Source organism: Macaca mulatta, chromosome X (assembly GCF_049350105.2).
Source record: "Macaca mulatta isolate MMU2019108-1 chromosome X, T2T-MMU8v2.0, whole genome shotgun sequence".
Lineage (NCBI taxonomy): Eukaryota > Metazoa > Chordata > Mammalia > Primates > Cercopithecidae > Macaca > Macaca mulatta.
Genome location: NC_133426.1, coordinates 93,064,401 through 93,084,394, shown reverse-complemented (window position 1 = coordinate 93,084,394; position 19,994 = coordinate 93,064,401). Strand labels below are relative to the sequence as shown.

At 36.0% G+C, this 19,994-nt stretch overlaps 1 protein-coding gene across 1 annotated transcript in view; it reads right to left on the bottom strand.

Moving 5' to 3' along the window:
- The window catches only part of DACH2 (dachshund family transcription factor 2), a 198,832-nt gene extending 179,848 nt beyond the window's left edge, over positions 1–18,984 (bottom strand). Inside the window, exon 1 of the mRNA XM_015127763.3 lies at positions 18,857–18,984. Within this exon, the coding sequence (XP_014983249.3) occupies positions 18,857–18,971 (115 nt within the window). The 5' untranslated portion in view covers positions 18,972–18,984. The remainder of the gene's footprint in view (positions 1–18,856) is intronic.
- Positions 18,985–19,994: the final 1,010 nt, after the last annotated feature.

Below are 19,994 nucleotides of genomic sequence, written 5' to 3'. Positions count from 1 at the left end.
CCAGGTTCAAGTGATTCTCATGCCTCAGCCTTCTGAGTAGCTGGGACTACAGGTGTGCACCACCATGCCAGGCTAATTTTTTTCCTTTTTTTTTTTTTTTTGTAGAAACAGCATTTCTCCGTGTTGGCTAGGTTGGTCTGGAACTCCTGGCCTCAAGTGATCCACCCGCCTCAGCCTCCCAAAGTGTTGGGATTACAGGTGAGAGCCACCGCATCTGGCCCAGGGCCACATTCTTTACTATACACTGTTGAGATGCATCACACAGCAACTCAATGTTTTCTAATGTGTATGATGGAAATGTAGTTACTCTAGAATTCTAGAAGAAAATGAAGAATTGGCAGTAAAACAATATCTGGATTATTAATTTTCTAAAGTTTATTTACAGACAGTTCCAGAACTAAATGGGCATCTTACCTATGTATTGCCACACCTCTCTTTCTCCCTTCTGCAATTAGAGTGACAGCAATAACTCATTACCCTATGTACAAAGAGAGAATTGCCACAGCTAGAATTGATTTAACTGTAATCTAATCCCACTTTCTATTTTACAAATCAGAAAACTGAGGCTCAGGTACAGAAAGAGACTTGCCTGGATTCACAGCTACTTCTTGGCAGAGGTGGTTCTAGAATCCAGGTCTTTTAACACCTAATGTTAGGTTGCTTCCTCTGCAATTTCTCAACTTAATGTCAAAGGCACTCTCTTATTTCACCCTCTTATTTTTCCTCATTCCCAAACCATCATGATAGTTCTTGTTTCTTGCTTGAGAGCAAGGACATCTTTCCTGGACTATGACTGTAGCGATAGTGATGTTGATGCAGGTGCTTCAGCACTTCAGCATGCATATGCTCATTCTCTCTCTCTCTCTCATACACACACACACACACACACACACACACACACACACCTCCAAAAACATTGCTGAAGTATATGAATGCCTTTATTAACTTAATATATCTGGTAGACATAGTAGAGAAGAGGAGTAAACAGAGGTTAGTGGAGACGAAAAAGAGAGGATAGAGTTATCATCCAGAAGCAAAGGAACCAGGCAAAATGAGAATTCGGACCTCAGACCATTCTACAAGTTGATTCAAAATATTAATTTGGCTTCCTGAATTTTTCACTTATTGTGATTTTGTCAGTAGAAATAGCATATAATAGTAATGATGATGAGTTTTCTGAAAATAAAAAGTGTAAATTAATGCTCCTCCCAAAGAAGTCCTGTACACAATACCAAATCCACAAGAACTTATGAAAAGAAAGTTTAACCATTTATATGTCGAAGTATGCACATCTGTTTCCATAGAAATACTAGTGACCCAGAAATCAGGGAATAACATATGTTTTATAAATTTTTGCTATTCATTATTTCCAGTGGAAATTCTATCAAAAGATTTGTAGGGTTTTTTCTTTTTTAACAAAGTAATATATAATTTTAAATTGAACCCTCATCAGCAATTAACTTCCTGAAATCTACTTGGACAGACTTTTCCAAAATATAGATGATACAAAAAATATTACTTTCCAATTCTATGCCATTAATCCTGATTGGCTGGTTGTGATTTTTCCTTCATTGGCTATGAATTAGCAGCTAATATGGAATAGGAAATTTTCATTAAGTATTTTCTGGCTTAGAGACAATTAAACACATATAAATGCAGAGAGACTTACAGAGAAAAGGTGGGATGCAGCAGCAGAGTAGAAAACACATTAGGCTCACTAGACTGAAAACACAAAATCTTGGCTTTGTTACCACTAATTTTCTCTTAGTGTCAAAATATGTCACCTTAAGAGAGGTACTTCATTCTTTTGTGCCTCTCTTTGTCTCTTCTATGATAATAGTCAGAATACTGGCTTCTTACTTGCCTCATAGGGGTAATACAAAGGCATAAGGATGTCAATAACTATATTTTGGCAAGATGTTACTAGACAATGCTGCCCTTGTGTATTCAATAAAATTATATTAAATGCTTACATGTATAGTATCTATAAATTCATTTTTATATTAGTAGACTATAGAACTTTCCATGTTTATAAATGGCATGCTCATGCACTTAAATCACTAAAATAAAGTGTTTCCTTATGTTTATTGAAGGCAAAATGGTTAAGAAAATACTTTGTTCATGAGATAAATGTGTAAAAATAATACCTACTTTAACAACTTCAAAACACTCCTGGGAACCTTGCGCAACACTCAAAAACATGAAAAACAATCTTTGGTCTTGTCATCTTTACTCTAACACTGAAATAACAGCCCAGGCATGTTGCTTTTTTAGACTAAAAGATGTACCTCTTTTGCCTTTTGAAGCACTTGAAAATTTAAAAAAGAAAAACTCAAAAACGCTGACTGCCTAATAGCTGAGTATTCATGGTGGGTGTAAAACATGAAAGGTTACAGTATGGATCTGTGCCTACACATTTCTTTTCAACTCGAGCAGAATCCTCCTGCATCTGCTAACTCGGCAATCATGCGGCTGACAGACTTCTGGGTTTTCTAAATAATGCATGGGCTTTTCTTTTAACATGTCAGTACAAAGGTATCAATTCTGCCCCAGTGTCTTTCATGATGTTCATTTGCCTTGACAGCATTCCATTAAACCAATGAGTTTCTCCCCTCCTGATGGTTCCTTAAATATTCATCCGAGTGATGTATTTGTTGTTTTTAAACGTATTATGAAGGATGTTTGCATTTATGAGAAAACTCCATGGCAGGTATAGTTGGAAAAAGAGGTAGAACAACAATCAAACTTTACAGCATGATGCTTTTCCTCATTCCTTTGATTCCTCCAACTCCCTCCCTCCCCGCAAACACCACCACCCTCTACCCTCCCAAAAGAAGGTCTACACTCAAAACATTTGAACTTCCTAAAGAAATAACACCGAAATATTTACTACTACTTGATATATCTCTTGAGAAAGCAAAAATATCTTTATTAAATAATGCAGGTTAACTTCAGCATCCACACTAGGAAAACAAATGCTTTGTTCTTTGCTCAGTGTTTTATGGGAGCAGGTACTGTCCCCAGTACAATGCATTGATGTTCCATTGATTATGTCTCAGTAGGAGGAACAAGCCTAAAAGCCAGAAAGTTAAAAGGGAATAGCATTTGTGCTCTATTTTTATAATGAGGTATGTAGTTTTCATAGATGCTGCTGCCCATAAAATACAAACCTTGAGCATCTGCAGAAAATAACTTTTGCCTCCTGGTTAAAAATGATTTAGATGCAAATCAGTCCTAATGGTTTATAGAGGTTTCTTTGCAAATTTCTGCAAGCCATTTAAGATAAACATTAGGATTTTAGGATGATCACCTAGAGGAGGCACTTGTAATCAACCATTTATGATGCAGCTAGAGAGACTTGACAATTTAATTCATACAGAAAAAAGAGAGACCTGGACTGAGAATGCATTAGGTTAAGTGGACATGGTGTCAATTTACACATGGAGAATAATCCTTGTGAAGGAACAACCTCCTCTTTTTGCCAAGAAAGAGAAGATAGGCATCTTCAATAAGATTTGGAAATACCATTCATTAGGAAATATTAAAGGTTCAGAAAAGAATGAGGTAAACTTTGAAACAGGAAGCGTTTGTGTCTGGGACCCTAACTTTTAGTTCTCTTTTCTCTCCTGTCGTTTAAAATCTCTGTCCAGGGAATTCCCTCCTCTCATCAGCATTAGCTCTCAAACTTTGATTCACACTAACATGTAAATGACTAATAACTGTCAAAAATAGAATACCCTGGGTAGCTTTACAATTAACTTTATGCTTTGCATTAAACACATCCTAAGAGAGTTGGCAATGGCAGAAACACCACAATTTCTCAGAGTCCATAAAATTATCTTACTTAAAGATAAATGTAGCTCTGAGGCAGTGTCTTTTGTTACTTCATTAATTATATCTAATTCTGAAAGGAAACATAACTCTTTAGAATCTGTGTCCATCAACTTCCCTCAGTAAGTTAAAAACCAAAACTCTCATACATGAGTGAAATGAGTATTTCTTACAGCGAGTGCCTACATTGTTTCCATATTGAAGTTTTACTCCGAGAGTCAACGATCTTAATAGTGGTTTCTTGAAAGTTTCTCCAACTATATTTTTCTTTTATTATTAAAAAGCTACTAATTTTCACTGTCTATAATTATTTTTTTATTTCACTTTATATTTTACTGTTTTATTATTTATAGTACAATTTTTGATAAATGTTTATCTTATGTGTAATCATTATCCATTTATCATTATCATGACATATTTATATACCAATAAAGAATATATATATGTGTATGGTACATAAATATAAATCTGTATGTATATAATATTTAGGGTGTTAATCTCTTTGAAAGGGGTCTCATTTAACTGTTGTAAGGTTTAAGATTTAGGCATAATTCTCCATAGTAAGCCAGAAGAGAAGAGAAAAAAGTCTAGGAAGATATCACTCCCTTAAGGACTTACCAAAACCTATGAGAGTATACCTTAAGACAGTTCACCCAGTGGCAACTTCCCCAGAATTTGTTTTTTCTTTTCTTTCTTTTTTTTTTTTTTTTTTTTTTTTTTTTTTTGAGACGGAGTCTCGCTCTGTCGCCCAGGCTGGAGTGAGTGCAGTGGCCGGATCTCATCTCACTGCAAGCTCCGCCTCCCGGGTTCACGCCATTCTCCTGCCTCAGTCTCCGGAGTAGCTGGGACTACAGGCGCCCACCACCTCGCCCGGCTAGTTTTTTTTTTGTATTTTTCAGTAGAGACGGGGTTTCACCGGGTTAGCCAGGATGGTCTCGATCTCCTGACCTCGTGATCCACCCGCCTCGGCCTCCCAAAGTGCTGGGATTACAGGCTTGAGCCACCGCGCCCGGCCTGTTTTTTCTTTTCTCCTTGTACTACTGTTCATGTTATTTCAGTAGAAGAAAACTTACATAACCCCCATCTCCCACCTTTGTTTGTTTGTTCGTTTTTGCTTTTGTTTGAGACGGGATCTCGCTCTGTCACCCAGGCTGGAGGGCAATGGCATGATCTCGGCTCACTGCAACCTCTGCCTTCCGGGTTCAAGCTATTCTCCTGCCTCCCGAGTAGCTGGGACTACAGGAGCGTGCCACCATGCCCAGCTATTTTTTTGTATTTTTAATATTAGTAGAGTCAGGGTTTCACCGTGTTAGCCAGGATGATCTCGATCTCCTGACCTCATGATCTGCCTGCCTCGGTCTCCCAAAGTGCTGGGATTACAGGCATGAGCCACCTCCCACCTTTTGAAGTAAAACAGACATATCTTTATCCCAACTAGTGATACCTTCCTACTTTACTCTGTATACATTTCCTCCTTCTGAATCTGAACTGTCTTAACCCATATGTGACCAGAAGCCAAGGGTTAGAATGCCAGGCTAATTCTAGTAGAGCTGAGTCTATGAGAGCATTGGTCTTGATGACAATACTGATATGATGACCCCTATGTGGCATAATTTATTTTCCTGCTCTATATTCTTTATACTACAAACTTCAGAAAAGTCAGAGGTCAATTCCTCTCTCCATATATCAACCAATCATATTTCACTTCTTAAACTTTCTTTAAAGTCACAACCTTTGCTTTTATTGTTGAAGGCAATAAACTTTACTTTTTTTGTAAAAAGTAAAGTTTTTTGTAAAAAAAAAAAAAAAAAAAAAAAAAAAAAGAAACTTTAATGCTACCACTTGGCAGGATCAGCTTACCTCTAAAAAGGGGAATTAAAATGTTGGAATATCAAGAAATTTGCATAAGAAAGACCATAGAGTGTGGAGCATCCAGGAAATGCATGGTGTATGAAAATCTATTTTTTGAAACCAATCTGTGAATATGTGATGTACAAAATTCACTTTGGAAATGTAAAATGTTTGGCATTTCTTCAAAGTGTTAAAAACAGAGTTATCATTGTACCCAGCAATTCTACTCCTTGGTATATATCCCAGAGAAATGAAACCATATGTCTACACAAATCTTGCACACAGATGTTTATAGTAATATTATTTATAATAGCCAGAAAGTGGAAGCAACCCAAATGGCCATGAACAGATAAATGGATAAACAAAATATAGTATTTTCATAAAACGGAATCTCATTCAGGCATTAAAATAAATGAATTTCTGATACATGCTACAATATGGAAGAACCTTAAAAACATTATTCCAAGTAAAATAAATCAGACACAAGAGGTCACATATTGTATGATTCTATTTATGTGAAATATCCAGAATAGGTAAATCCATACAGAGAATACAATGTAATAGTAAATTAGTGGTTTCCAGGTTCTTGTGGATGCAGAGAAATGGGCATCCTAATGGGTACAGGATTTCTTCATGGAGTGATAAAATATTTCTGGAATTTGACAATAAGTTATTAAGACTAGAATTAGATAATGATAGTAGTTGTATAAGTCTGTAAATATACTAAAACCACTGAACTGTACACTTCAAAAGAGTGAATTTTATGGTATGTGAATTTTACCTCAATAAAACTCACAAAACTCACAAAATTTTCACTTTGGATACTACAGAACTTCCAAACTTTCCATAAGGGCACAAGTATTTATTACTTGAGTTCAATGCATGAACTAGGTTCACTGTATATACTGATTATATCCATGACTGTGATGTTAATATCCAAGTATCATAGAAAAGTAGGATTTAGAAAAAATAATAGTGATTATATCTGAGTCCCTTACACTAATATGTCCAGTGTAAAGTAGAATCCATTCAATGTGGGAGATATTTAATGAGCTCAACTCTATGTGAAACTATATGCTTATTAAACTGCCTTTTGAAAAGTAAATAGAAACTAAATAAGAGTATATATGTATATGATGACAGTGCAGAATTACTATTATTTTAATTTTTAGATACATATATACTCTAAAGAGTATCTCAAAATCAATATACGCTGTAAATTAACCTTTGAAATCTGGCATTGTATTAAGCAAATTACTATTGAATATTTTGTCATGTTCCATTTAATTCATGAAGGAACACTTCTTAAATGATAGCATATACCAATAATTACTTATAGTAAACTCCATTTATGAACACAATCTCTCAACGTAGATATAACAATAATTTGTCAAAGGTTTTAGAAAATAAAATAAAATTATATTACTTTTTGGTCCAGTTTAAGAACCATTGCCTATATTTTCCCATTCTGTTATTTTTCACCTGTTTGTACTTAACCTGTAAGGATAACATGTGTGTCTTGGAAGATACTGCAAATCAATTTGCAAATACCTTGAAGGGAACAGTATGCTGGATAACACCCTGCATGGCTTCCTAGCGATTGAGTCTTGTCAGGCGCATCTAATCTCCTGTGACAGAATGACAGCATGGGAGATAGAGGGGAAACAATAGATATAATTTATTTTGACTTTACTAAGGTTTTGGAGACCATTCTAAACAATTGGCTCATCAATATATTGTGAAAATCCAGTCAGAGCACACACCTGAAGAGAGTTCCCAGAAGGGGCACGAAGAGTGATCACCCATGAATAAATGTTAAGTTGAGGCAATGATACAAAAAAGTATTTTCCAAATCCCAAAAGCAGGAAAAACATTTCTGTCAGTGTACTGAACATGGACAGAGGCACATTTTGATCACATGACACTAACCTCAAACTTCTAAGGAAGGGGTTCAGAACCTGAGGTGACATCACTAAGTGAAAGATTCTGTAAGGAATAAATAGTATGGACTATGAGAGCAACAGATTCAGGAGAGTACCCATTAAGTAAAAACAATACAAACAGAAGATGGGACTAGACTAATGATGCTCAAGAATTATAATAATGAATTCTAAGGCAATGTGATTATCCCAGACTCATTCATTATAACCAAAGCACCAAGAGAGAATACTTGGTTGAAATCACTTGTTTTGAACCACGCAAAACTGTAGCAGAGCTAGATATTTAGCATGAATGTACAAAAAACCAGAAACACTAAATGAGAATAACATGTAGGAATCGAGACAATATATTCAACACTGATTACATCTTCTCAAAAGTGAAGTTCTGCCCTTTGATTTGATAATAGCATAGTTGGGGACAGGAGGAAGGTGGAGGACTAGGAAGATCAGAATGATTATGCGTTGGCTAACAGGATCTATAAGGATAGATCACATCATTTCAGATTATTAATTGTGAGGAAGAGATAACACTAGGCCAAACTCTGAGGTGACTGCATACAAACTGACCTTAATATTACTGACAAAACAAGAAATGTAATTCACTAGATGAGGCATTAGGAAGAGACATAATAAACAAGTCCCCAGAAGTGGGAGTTGCTTACTCCTGGAATGAGTTATAGAAGGGTATTGAAAAAACAATAGGTTCTTCTGGCTTACTTTTTAAGGGGTCATAAGCACAGAAGAAAGATGGGTAAAGTAGTAAAAGTTGAAAATTCTATCAGAAAAAACCCTCTCAAAACAGTTCTTGGTATCAGGAGCTAATAAAAACAGCATGCCTCGCTTGATTCCCTAGAAACATCTTGCTCCATATCTAATGAGGTGTTTGGATAACATAAAGAAAGAAGGCAATCTTGGGATTTTCTAATTCAACTTTGCAAATTAATCAACCATATACACTTTGATTCTCTCCACTAAAACTATATTTTCCAAAAGGTAAAGTACTCAACATCTGCTCCATGGAAGCAAAACTGACACAAAAGTCAGAACAAGCAGGGACTCGGAGGATAAAGATTTACATGATTATAATCGTGGGTTCTCCAGAGAACATCACTGAGCATAGTTCTTCCTGAAGTAAGCAATGCAGTTAAAAATACTCCATTTATTTCTACAAGTAAATGGGCAACCCTGGAAGTCTTTGTTAGAGTTTAAAAATAGATTCTGCAACTGTATAACTATATTTCTAATTTGACAGCTACAATTATAATCATTCAAGCATCTATTTCCCACAAACTCTCTACAGCCATAACCTTTAGTGATTAATTATAAAGCTCCATGAGAAATAGTACACAGACTAATTTCCTAAAACAATAAAAAACAGAATTTCTCATTTGGAGCTAAATGAAACATGAACAAGTTGTTATTCATGCTGAAATCTTGATGCAGAGTCATGGTGCAGCCATTATGGAAACTATTAAACAAACCTCAAATCAAAGAAACTATAGGTCTGCCTTCAAAGAGAAAATTCTGGTCTTGCATAAGAATATTCTAACTCCTATATTTGCTTTTTCTTTTAAAGCCTAATGGTATTCACTCTATTTTCATACTCTCCTGCCTCTGCTCTTGTCGAATCACCCAAAAATATCAACTTAAGCAAAATAGAAGATGTAAGAACTCCCAGCAGGAAAACTCTTTTTTTCACACACATTCAAACATCTCCACTAAATACGGCCTTCCAGTATTTTTAGGTCAGTGTGCTGCTTATTTCAGGATGTGTCAATAAATTTGGAAATTTCCTTAGGTCATGAAATACGTGCTCTCTGACCACCGTGGTTGGTTTTTTTGTGAAGAGCAAAATGCACAACGATTGATCTCATACCCTCTAGGAAGTTGGTACATTGCTGTACATTTCTCTGTTTAGTTCAATTGTGAAAGCATGATCTTTTAGTCTGTATTTTGATAAAGGCTTTCACAAATAAAAGCCAATACCTCCACAATTAAATGGCAAGAATCAATGGGTCATGGGGGGCTAGAATAAAAAGTCACAAGGAATATGCAGAGAAAACAAAGTTTGATCCTTTTTAAAATGAAAAGATAGATAAACATATTAACACCAGCAGAAAAATTTTAATTGAATACTTGGCATGTTTTTATACCTGTGGTATTATGCCTTCAGGTGATTTAGCCACTAATAACAATGATGGAATTAAAATAGTAATTCTGCCACAATAAGTCATTTAAAACAGAGTGTGCTCACTCTTAAATTGAAAAACAAACTCATTTTTAAAGTTTTCTGGTTACACAAACCATTGTGAAAATGGCTTATAAGAACCAAAAATTGGCCTCTCAAGGAAAATGTTCATATGACCACAAATACATTCAACAAAGAGAGACCATTCATTTATATTTATAATTGTGTCGTATAAAAACAAATGCCACTCATACGGGAGAAAACAGGAAAGGTAATATGCCCTCAGCTTGATTTCAGAGCAGGGATATAAATCATTGAGTTTATACTTAAAACAGTATAAAATTCTAAATCATATTTAATAATTTATAATATTTGTGGCTCTAACTAGATTTTTTAATTTCAATTTTTAATTTTTGTGGGTACATGGTAAGTATATTTATGGATATATATTGAGGAGATATTTTGATACAGGTATACAAAACATAATAATCACTTTAGGGTAAACAGGCTATCTATCACCTCAGGTATTTATCCTTTGTGTTATCCACAAAAAATACAATCCAATTACACTCTTTTAGTTATATTTAAATGTGCAATTAAATTATTTTTGACTATAGTAACCCTGTTGTGCTAGCAAATACTAGGTTTTATTCATTCTTTCTATTTTTGTACCCATTAACCCTCCCCACATCACCTCCTCACCTCACCCCCCACTACCCTTGTGAGTCACCTTCTACTCTCTATCTCCATGTATTCACTCATTTTAATTTTTAGCTCCCACAAATAAGTGAGAATATGCAGAGACTGTCTTTCCATGCCTGGCTTACTCCACTTAACATATTAACCTCCAGTTCCATCAACGTTGTTGCAAATGTCAGGATCTTGTTATATTTTTATGGTTGAATACTACTTCATTATATATATATATATATAAAATATAATATAATAATATATATATACACACACACACAATATGTATATATATATACACTACATATTAAAATACAAATATATGTATTTTATGGCTTGATTAATTGGACAGTTTCAGAACTTCAAGTGAAACATTGGTTTTCTATACCTTACTTAATTGAAGAGAAAAAAAGATAATATCAAGAAAGAAAATCTATCAGAGATGTAGTCAAAATAGTAATTGCCAGAGTAGATCCTGAGGTCAGGTCAGGTCTCATCTGAAGTCTGGTAACTATTTTGTAAACAAAATATTAGTCAAGCCAAATTAAGGAAAATCTCCTTTATCAGCTGCATCTCAATCTCTAGGCTTATTGATTGAGATTCATTATAAAAGAAAGAAATTAGATTATGTAGCTTAAACTATACTAGAAAATTGATTCAAACATTAGAAGCATAATGTTATGATGGAAAGATCAAGGAACTATGAATCAGTGCTAGATCTCTCACTACCTAGCTGTGTGATTACTGGCCAATTTCTCATGCTTCATACATCATCTGTAGTATGAAAGGTTGGGATTTAATTATCTGAAGTCACTTAGGACTCTAAATTTTAATTTTAGAGATCTTCGTCAATAAGATTGTAAACAACAGGCGCTTTATAGTTAACCTAAAAATGTAATTGATCAAAACTTTATAGTAATCAAACATAAAATTTCCTCAAGCCATGTCCTCAACTCTTACCCAACTTCTGTAAATGTCCTGGGGTCTCTGAGAATCACTATTTGAAAATGACTGTCTAGGGGAATAGTACAGTGTGTTTATTTTTTGAAGGCTTATTTTATTTTAATGATTGATCTACACAATACCGAGGCCATTATGTACAGATAAGTGAGGGGAGCTTTATTCCTTGGTCTCTTCTGCACTGGACAAAGTCTTGATGATATACCCGTTGGTCTGGAGGCACTCAACACAATGAGACAATCTGCTTAATGCTTCATTCAAAGCTATGCAATTTTTTTTTTCTGATGTTCAATTTCACCTTCTTCAAAGAACAGTTCAAATTCTACATCCTACAATTGAATCTCTTTCTGATCATCTAGAAGTAATTTTTTCTTTCTCTATATTGTCACAGTTCTTCTTGTTGCTTTTATCACATTCCATGTCAGAGTATAGTCATTTATATATTGATTCATTTTTATCTCCTCTCCTACCTAGATCATAAGCATTTGAAATACAGTGATTTTTTTTTTGTCTTCTCTCCTCAGACTACCAACATATTGCCTTTATAACTGTTGGAATATTGTACATTGTGGAGCCTAATAAATATGAAAATTGAATTTTGTTGAGAATCTTATTCAAGAATTACTCTAATCCCTCATGGAGTGGTTTAGAAATAGTCACTAGCCACACTGCTTATTTCGTTTATGTACTTGCCCTTCATGGAATGTCTATTATTTGCTAGTCACTTCAAATATACAACTGGAATTACTTACAACAAAATTGAAAATAACTGCATTTTATCATAATCTAACACTCACTTCTATGTCACCACATAAATGATGGAAACATTCAATGTTTATCCCTCTGGATACCTCACAACCCACTCAATTGAATATTTACCAAATTGACTGCTTTTCTTTGGCCTGATTAGATCTAGTACTTATCTTGTGAACAAAGTTTGAATGTTTCTCCAAGATCTAGCTTTCCTTTGGATTAAATAGCCAATCTCCCAGTCCTGCTTGAACCATAAGCATTGAGAAAGAACATTCCCATAACTAGTAATCAGACCATAAATGCTATGACCCCTGATCTCCCTTGTTGGAATTAGCTATTTCTGTCGCTTCTTGGAAGGCACCAAAGTAGATAAAAGTTGGAAACAAAGAGAAATCAAGCCCAGTCTTTGATCTCAGTTTAAATGGTGAGATAGGTGACCCAAAGAGCAACAAGACACACTAGTCCCCAGATTACCAAAAATTTTCGGATCTAAAATGCTTGAAATAAATTTTCATTTACAAATGATCATTTAGGAAACTGTAGTAGTTTCACTTTCCAGTAGAGCAGGGATTTCATTTATTCAGACTTTGAAATGCTTCAGAAACTTCATTTAAACCTATATAATAATAATTATTATTATACTTCAAGTCAGCTTCACTTCATTACATCAAGATAAGGATAATTAGATTGTAATCTCTGCATGGCCAAGGACAATCACTTCTGTCACTCAATTTCTATTGCACCAAGTATAACTTCGTACACAGATGGAAATTTATACTTTATTTTATCACAATGATAGAGATATTCAGAATTAGGCCAAATTATATCTAGACAGGAAAATTATTAACTATTTAGCAAGTTTAAAATTAGGCACCAGTATAGCTCTCATATATGATAGCTCATTACAAAGGAGACACATTAAAAACATTGTAGAATATCTTTTTCCAGAAACTGGTATTCCTGAGACAAACATGAAAGAAATTACTGTGTGAACTCTCACTAATTTTTATTGGTAGAAAACACTGCTTTATAACAACATTGTATTATAAGAGGCTTCCTTTAGAATATTGGTCATTTCTGAGTTACTTTAAGTTTTGAAAGCCAGTATGAGTTAACTGGCATTAGGATTAGGAATCTGATAATCAGTTTTCTCACTGTATCTTCATTTTAACATTTTTTTTGAATTCCACGGTTTTGATAAAGTCAAATTCTCATTACAAACCAAGATTGAAGAGGAAGCATAACGTGGGAAAAGCAAACACTTTGGATTTAACTAGACACAAGACTCAAACTTAGGTCTGCAATTTACTAGCTTTGTGATTATAGGCAAGGCTGAACCTTTGTGCTTCTGTTTCCTGATCTATAAAATGGGAGTATTGAAAGTACTTTTTCTCAAGATTTAGGTAAAAATTAAATGAGTTATTATGTGAGATACTTAGTACATAGTAACTAATAACTATTCTTACTGTTGCTATTATTATTGTTTAGTGTTGTTTATTCTTATCTATGGGTTGTTTTCAGTTTCCAAGAACCCAATAAAATACACATTTTCCACTGATTCCCCAGTAAATTGCATCCAGGCTATGTAGAAAAAAGTCACTGTTAGCTCTGGTTGAAGTGCAGTTCTTATCTTGCATTTCACCATGAAAATTGTAACTTTACATGAGGCGATCTACACTGTCTTAAAGTCAGAGGACTTTCTCATACTGGTTTCATTCAATAATTTTCCTCTTTAATTGCTCTTACCACTTTCCTGAAAAATAAAGCCCCACCATGCTTGAATTTCCAGGAGTCTAGAAAAAGAGATGTAAAGCTGCTGCCAATTTACCTATCACATTATGTTGAATTAAATTGCAGAATTAGTTTGGAAATCTTTGGATCCTAAAACCATCTTTAATTGCCTTTTTTTTTTCTAAAAATATTTGGGGGACAGGGCCAAGATGTTGAACTAGAAGCAGTTCATGTGCACTGCTCTTATGGAGAAGAAAGCAAAGGGCTAGAGAACACTGCCGTGCAGGCCAATCAACAGAGAAATCATGTAGGGATCCATCAAGGCAGCAGGCAGAAACAGAGAACAGAAAGGAACAAAGCTGGCCACTAACCTGTTAGATATCAGCATCTTAAAAAATATCGGCTGAGTGTGGTGGCTCACACCTGTAACCCCAGCACTTTGGGAGGCCGAGGCATGTGGATCACCTGAGGTCAGGAGTTCGAGCCTAGCCTGGCTAACATGGTGAAAAACCTTCTCTACTAAAAGTACAAAAATTAGCCGGGTGTGGTGGTGGGCACCTGTAATCTCAGCTACTTGGGAGGCTGAGGCAGGGAGAATTGCTTGAACCCAGGAGGCAGAGGTTGTAGTGAGCCAAAATCGTGCTACTGCACTCCAGCCTGGGTGATAGAATTAGACTCTGTCTCAAAAAAAAAAAAAAAAAAAAATAGGATTTCATATCCAGCCAAACTAAGCTTCATAAGCGAAGGAGAAATAAGATCCTTTTCAGACAAGCATATGCTGAGGGAATTCATTACCAAATGGAAAAACATTTCATGTTCTTCAATAGGAAGAATCAATATTGTTAAAATGGCTAGGAGAACCTCTCAAACATGGACAGGCTGAGTGAGTGAGAGCTCCCAGGGAGATTCCTGCTCCCCACAGGGACCTGTGTAAGACTGGGAATGGGAAATCACCCTGCTCACCCGCACCCTTCCACCACACTTTTAGACTGAGGCAAAGAGTCACCTGAAGGTTTTGTGGGGGCAACTCCCAAGTCCAAGAGGACCTCCACAAGTCTTGGACCCTGGGACAAACCAGCACAGGTGTCACAGCACCAATGGAGGCCACAGTTGCAATGCCGGGGAGCATTAACATTGTTCCACCACTGCTTTTCAGCCAGGGCTCAGCTCCAGCTTCTGGCCCATCAGTCCTGCTTTGACCCAAACTTGGCTACCACCACCCAACTCTGCCACTGGTAGCCAATCGAGCAACAATTGCTAGAACCTCCATATGTTCCTCTACTAATAGCATCTTTAACAAAATTTCAGTCTTTTGATCATTTTTTAAAAAGAAAAAAGAATGAAAAGGAACAAACAAAATATCTGAGAAATGTGGAAGTATGTAAACCCCCACAAGCACTTCACATGAAGATTTTCCCCAAGACACATAATCATCAGATTCTACAAGGCTGACATGTAAGAAAAAATGGTAAAGGCAGCTAGAGAAAAAGGACAGGTCACCTACATAAGGAAGCCCATCAGAATAACAGCAAATCTCTCAGCAGAAACCCTACAAGCCAGAAGAGGTCGGGGGCCTATAGTCAACACTGTTACAGAAAGGAAATTCCAACCAAGAACTTAATATCCGTGACTGGGTGCGGTAGCTCACACCTATAATCCCAGCACTTTGGGATGCCGAGGCAGGTGGATCACCTGAGATCAGGAGTTCAAGACTAGTCTGGCCAACAAGGTGAAACCCCTTCTCTACTAAAAATACAAAAATTAGCCAGGCGTGGTGGCGGGCACCTGTAATCTTAGCTACTTGGGAGGCTGAGACAGGGAGAAATGCTTGAACCCAGGAGGCAGAGATTGTATTGAGCTGAGATTGTGCCACTGCACTCCAGGCTGAGCGATAGAGTGAGACTCCGTTTCAAAAAAAAAAAAAAAGAATACATATTTGGCCAAACTAAGCTTCATAAGTGAAGGAGACATAAGATCCTTTCCAGACAAGCAAATGCTGAGACAATTCATTACCAAATGGAAAAACATTTCATGTTCTTGGATAGGAAAAATAATATTGCTGAAATGGCCATACTGCCCAAAGCAATTTCCAGATTCAATGCTATTACTATCAAACTATCAATAATATTCTTCACATATCTAGAGAAAACTATTCTAAAATTCATATGGAACCAAAATAGATCCCAAATACCCAAAGCAATCCTAAGCAAAAAGAACAAAGCTGAAGGCATCACATTACTTGCCTTCAAATTATATTACATGGCTACAGTAAACAAAACTGCATACTGCAGGTACAAAACAAACACATAGACCAATGTTACAGAATAGCTAACCCAGAAATAAAGTCACAGACCTGAAACCATCTGATCTTTAATAAAGCTGACAAAAACGAGCAAGGGAAAAGGACACCCTGTTCAATAAATGGTGCTGGTATAACTGGCTAGCTCTATGCAGAAGACTGAAATTGGACCTCTTCTTTACAGCATATACAAAAAATCAACTCAAAGTGGATTAAATTCCTAAATATAAAACCTCAAACTGTAAAAACCTTGGGAGATAACCTAGGAAACACCGTTTTGGACATAAGAACTGGCAAAGATTTCATGAAGAAGATGCCAAAAGCAATTGCAACAAAAGTAAAACGTGAGAAATGGGACCTAATTAAAGTCAAGAGCTTCTGAACAGCAAAAGAAACTATCAACAGAGTAAGAAGGCAACCTAGAGAATGGGAGAAAATATTTGCAGTCGATACATCTGACAAAGGTCTAATATCAATAATTTTCAAGGAACTTAAACAAATGTGCAACCAAAAAACAACCCTGTTCAAATGTGGGCAAAGTAGATGGACAGACACTTTTTTAAAGAAAATATACATGTGACCAAGAAGCATATGATAAAAACCCAACACCATTGATTATTAGAGAAATGCAAATCAAAACCACAATGAGACAACATCTCACACCAGTCAGAATGGCTATTACTATAACGTCAAAAAATAAGAGATGCTGGCAAGGTTGTAGCGAAAGGGGAATGTTTATACACTGCTGATGGAAGGGTAAATTAGCTCAACCATTAGGGAAAGCAGTGTGGTGATTCCTCAAAGAACTAAAAACAGAAGTACTATTTGACCCAACCATCCCACTACTGGTTATACACCCAAAGGAATATAAATTGTTCTACCATTAAGATATATGCACACATATGTTCACTGCAGCACTTTTCACAATAGCAAAGACATGGAATCAACCTGAACGTCCATCAATGAGAGAGTGGATAAAGAAAATGTGGTAAATGTGCACCATGGAATACTATGCAGCAATAAAAAACAATGAGATCATTTCCTTTGCAGGAACATGGATGGAGTGAGGCCATTATCCATAGCAAACTGATGTAGGAACATAAAATCAAATACTACATGTTCTCACTTACAAGTGGGAGCTAAATGATGAGAACATATGAACAGAAAAAAAGGGAACAACAGGCACTGGGGCCTATTTGAGGGAGGAGGGGGTAGCAGGAAGAAGTTCAGAAAAGAAATAAAACTGTTGGGGACTATCTTTAGTACCTAAGTGGCAAAATAATCAGTATGTACACCAAAACCCCAAATCAAATATTTACCTATTTAACAAACCTGCACATGTACTCCTAAATCTAAAATAAAATTGGATACTTCTTAAATCTTTCCTGTATTTATGTGTCCATCCTTCCACTTATCCATCCATCCATCCATCTTTCCATCTGTTCATCCATTCATTCATGTGTGTTGATAGTTATAATTCCACCTACCTTCAAAAGAGATCTGAGGGGTCTTATGATCAAGGCCAAGGTAAAATGATCACGGGGTAAAAGAAAGAAACAAGTAACATGAGAGGAGAGGACTTTCCACTCTACAAGTCACCTCTGTTTTCTTTTCCTTTCATCCATCTTTTCTTCTTTGCCTGCTCCCTGTTCTACCTCTTTTCATTAATCCCTGTCGATAACGCCTGGAGTCACCCAGCACTTTCCTTTATCTAAGGAAATGGTACTCCAGCTGAAAAGACTTCAGCCCAGCCAACCTGGACTGTCAGCATTGCCTTTCAGTGGTAAATTATTTAGAATAGGATGGAGTAAGAAACCTGGGGTGATGCTGGAGTGCAGCAGTCTTTGTCAGGCAGAGAGCACAATGGCTAGCACTATAGGAATTATAATTCAATTCCACCACAGCAAAACAGTGAAGATAACTAAATGTTTCCAAAACGAGATTAAGACTTGTAACTGTTTTCTAATGTCAGTGTACAAATGCTAGCAATAGGGCTAAGCATCCCTCTTGAGTATCTTTATTTATTTTTTATTTTTTTAGAAAATAGATACCCATTTTATTTGTCTTCGTGGTGTTGAATCTTCTTTTTATTATTATTATTATTATTATTATACTTTAAGCTCTAGGGTACATGTGCATAACATGCAGGTTTGTTACATATGTATACTTGTGCCATGTTGCTGTGCTGCACCCATCAACTCGTCAGCACCCATCAACTCGTCATTTACATCAGGTATAACTTCCAATGCAATCCCTCCTCCCTCCCCCCTCCCCATGATAGGCCCCGGTGTGTGATGTTCCCCTTCCCGAGTCCAAGTGATCTCATTGTTCAGTTCCCACCTATGAGTGAGAACATGGATTAAGAAAATGTGGCACATATATACCATGGAATACTATGCAGCCATAAAAAAGGATGAGTTTGTGTCCTTTGTAGGGACATGGATGCAGCTGGAAACCATCATTCTTAGCAAACTATCACAAGAACAGAAAATCTTGAGTATCTTTATAACCAAAGTAGACATATCATTCTCTCCTCCATCCTCATCCCGCCTCTCTCCTGCCCCACAATAAAACAGTAAGAGTCACCTGTCTGGGATTCCAGAAGACACTCACCTGTGTTAGAATTAAGATCATCAGGCTCTGATTCAGTGCCATTTTGGCTTCCATTTCCCTGAAGAGTGTTCATAGCCATAAGCTTCATCTTCTGCAGTTTCATCGCCTCAGCCATTGCTGCAGCTGTTATACCTAAAATCAGAATTATTCCATTCCATTTATTTATTTATTTATATTAACAATTTCAACTTTTATTTTAGATTTAGGGGTACAAGTGCAGGTTTTTCACATGAAAATATTGCATGATACTGAGGTTTGGGCTATGGATGATCCTTTGTAAAATGGGGATGATTTCTTAATGTAATTGAAAGCTGGATAAGTTTATTTTACAGAGCTATGATGCATAGCACAAACCAAAAGTAACTTGAATTTGTTAATATTTTTAACAATGTATCTTTCAACTCTTATAATTCCTTCACGCTACAATGAATAGTTTATAAATTTAAAAAAATACATATTCAACATATATCTGATCCCCAATTTGAAACACAAATAAAACAAAGATAGTAAAATGCAAATTGTTTAAAACATTCCAAGACTCTTGCTAATGTATTCTTTTGTCTGCTAAGAGTTTTGGATGGTTATTTTGGACAGAACTCACTATGTAATAAATTCCATCTAAACCAGCATTGTCAGTGGGAGCACTCCGAAATTCTAAAAGAAACACCTTTTAGTGTATATCCTCATTAGTGTATATCTAAAGGAACACTTTTCTAGTGCATATCCTTGCTGGCACTTTTATAAAGGATAGGCTGCCTCACCTGTGAGGATCAGCTTAGTGGGGAGGGGGAGAAGAAGGAAAAGACTTCAGGTATTCTTTCTACCTTTTTGTCTGCCTCATACTTACACACTGAGGAACCAAATGAATGAAAACATGGCATGCCACCTATATAGCCAGCATCTGTAGTATAGTTATAATCTTTTGTATTAATAAAAGTCAGATATTAAAATAAAGCTCTCAGCATAATGGTATAAATAAGTGGGGTGTGGGGGAATGGCCATGGATTAAAAAGTGAATATGTAAGTTTGAAATTATTTCTCCTAGGAAGTCTATATCAGACAACAACACAACCATATATAAGGAAACAAGTACTAAAAGTACCGGAACAATACATACTCCAACGATGTCCTCCAAAAA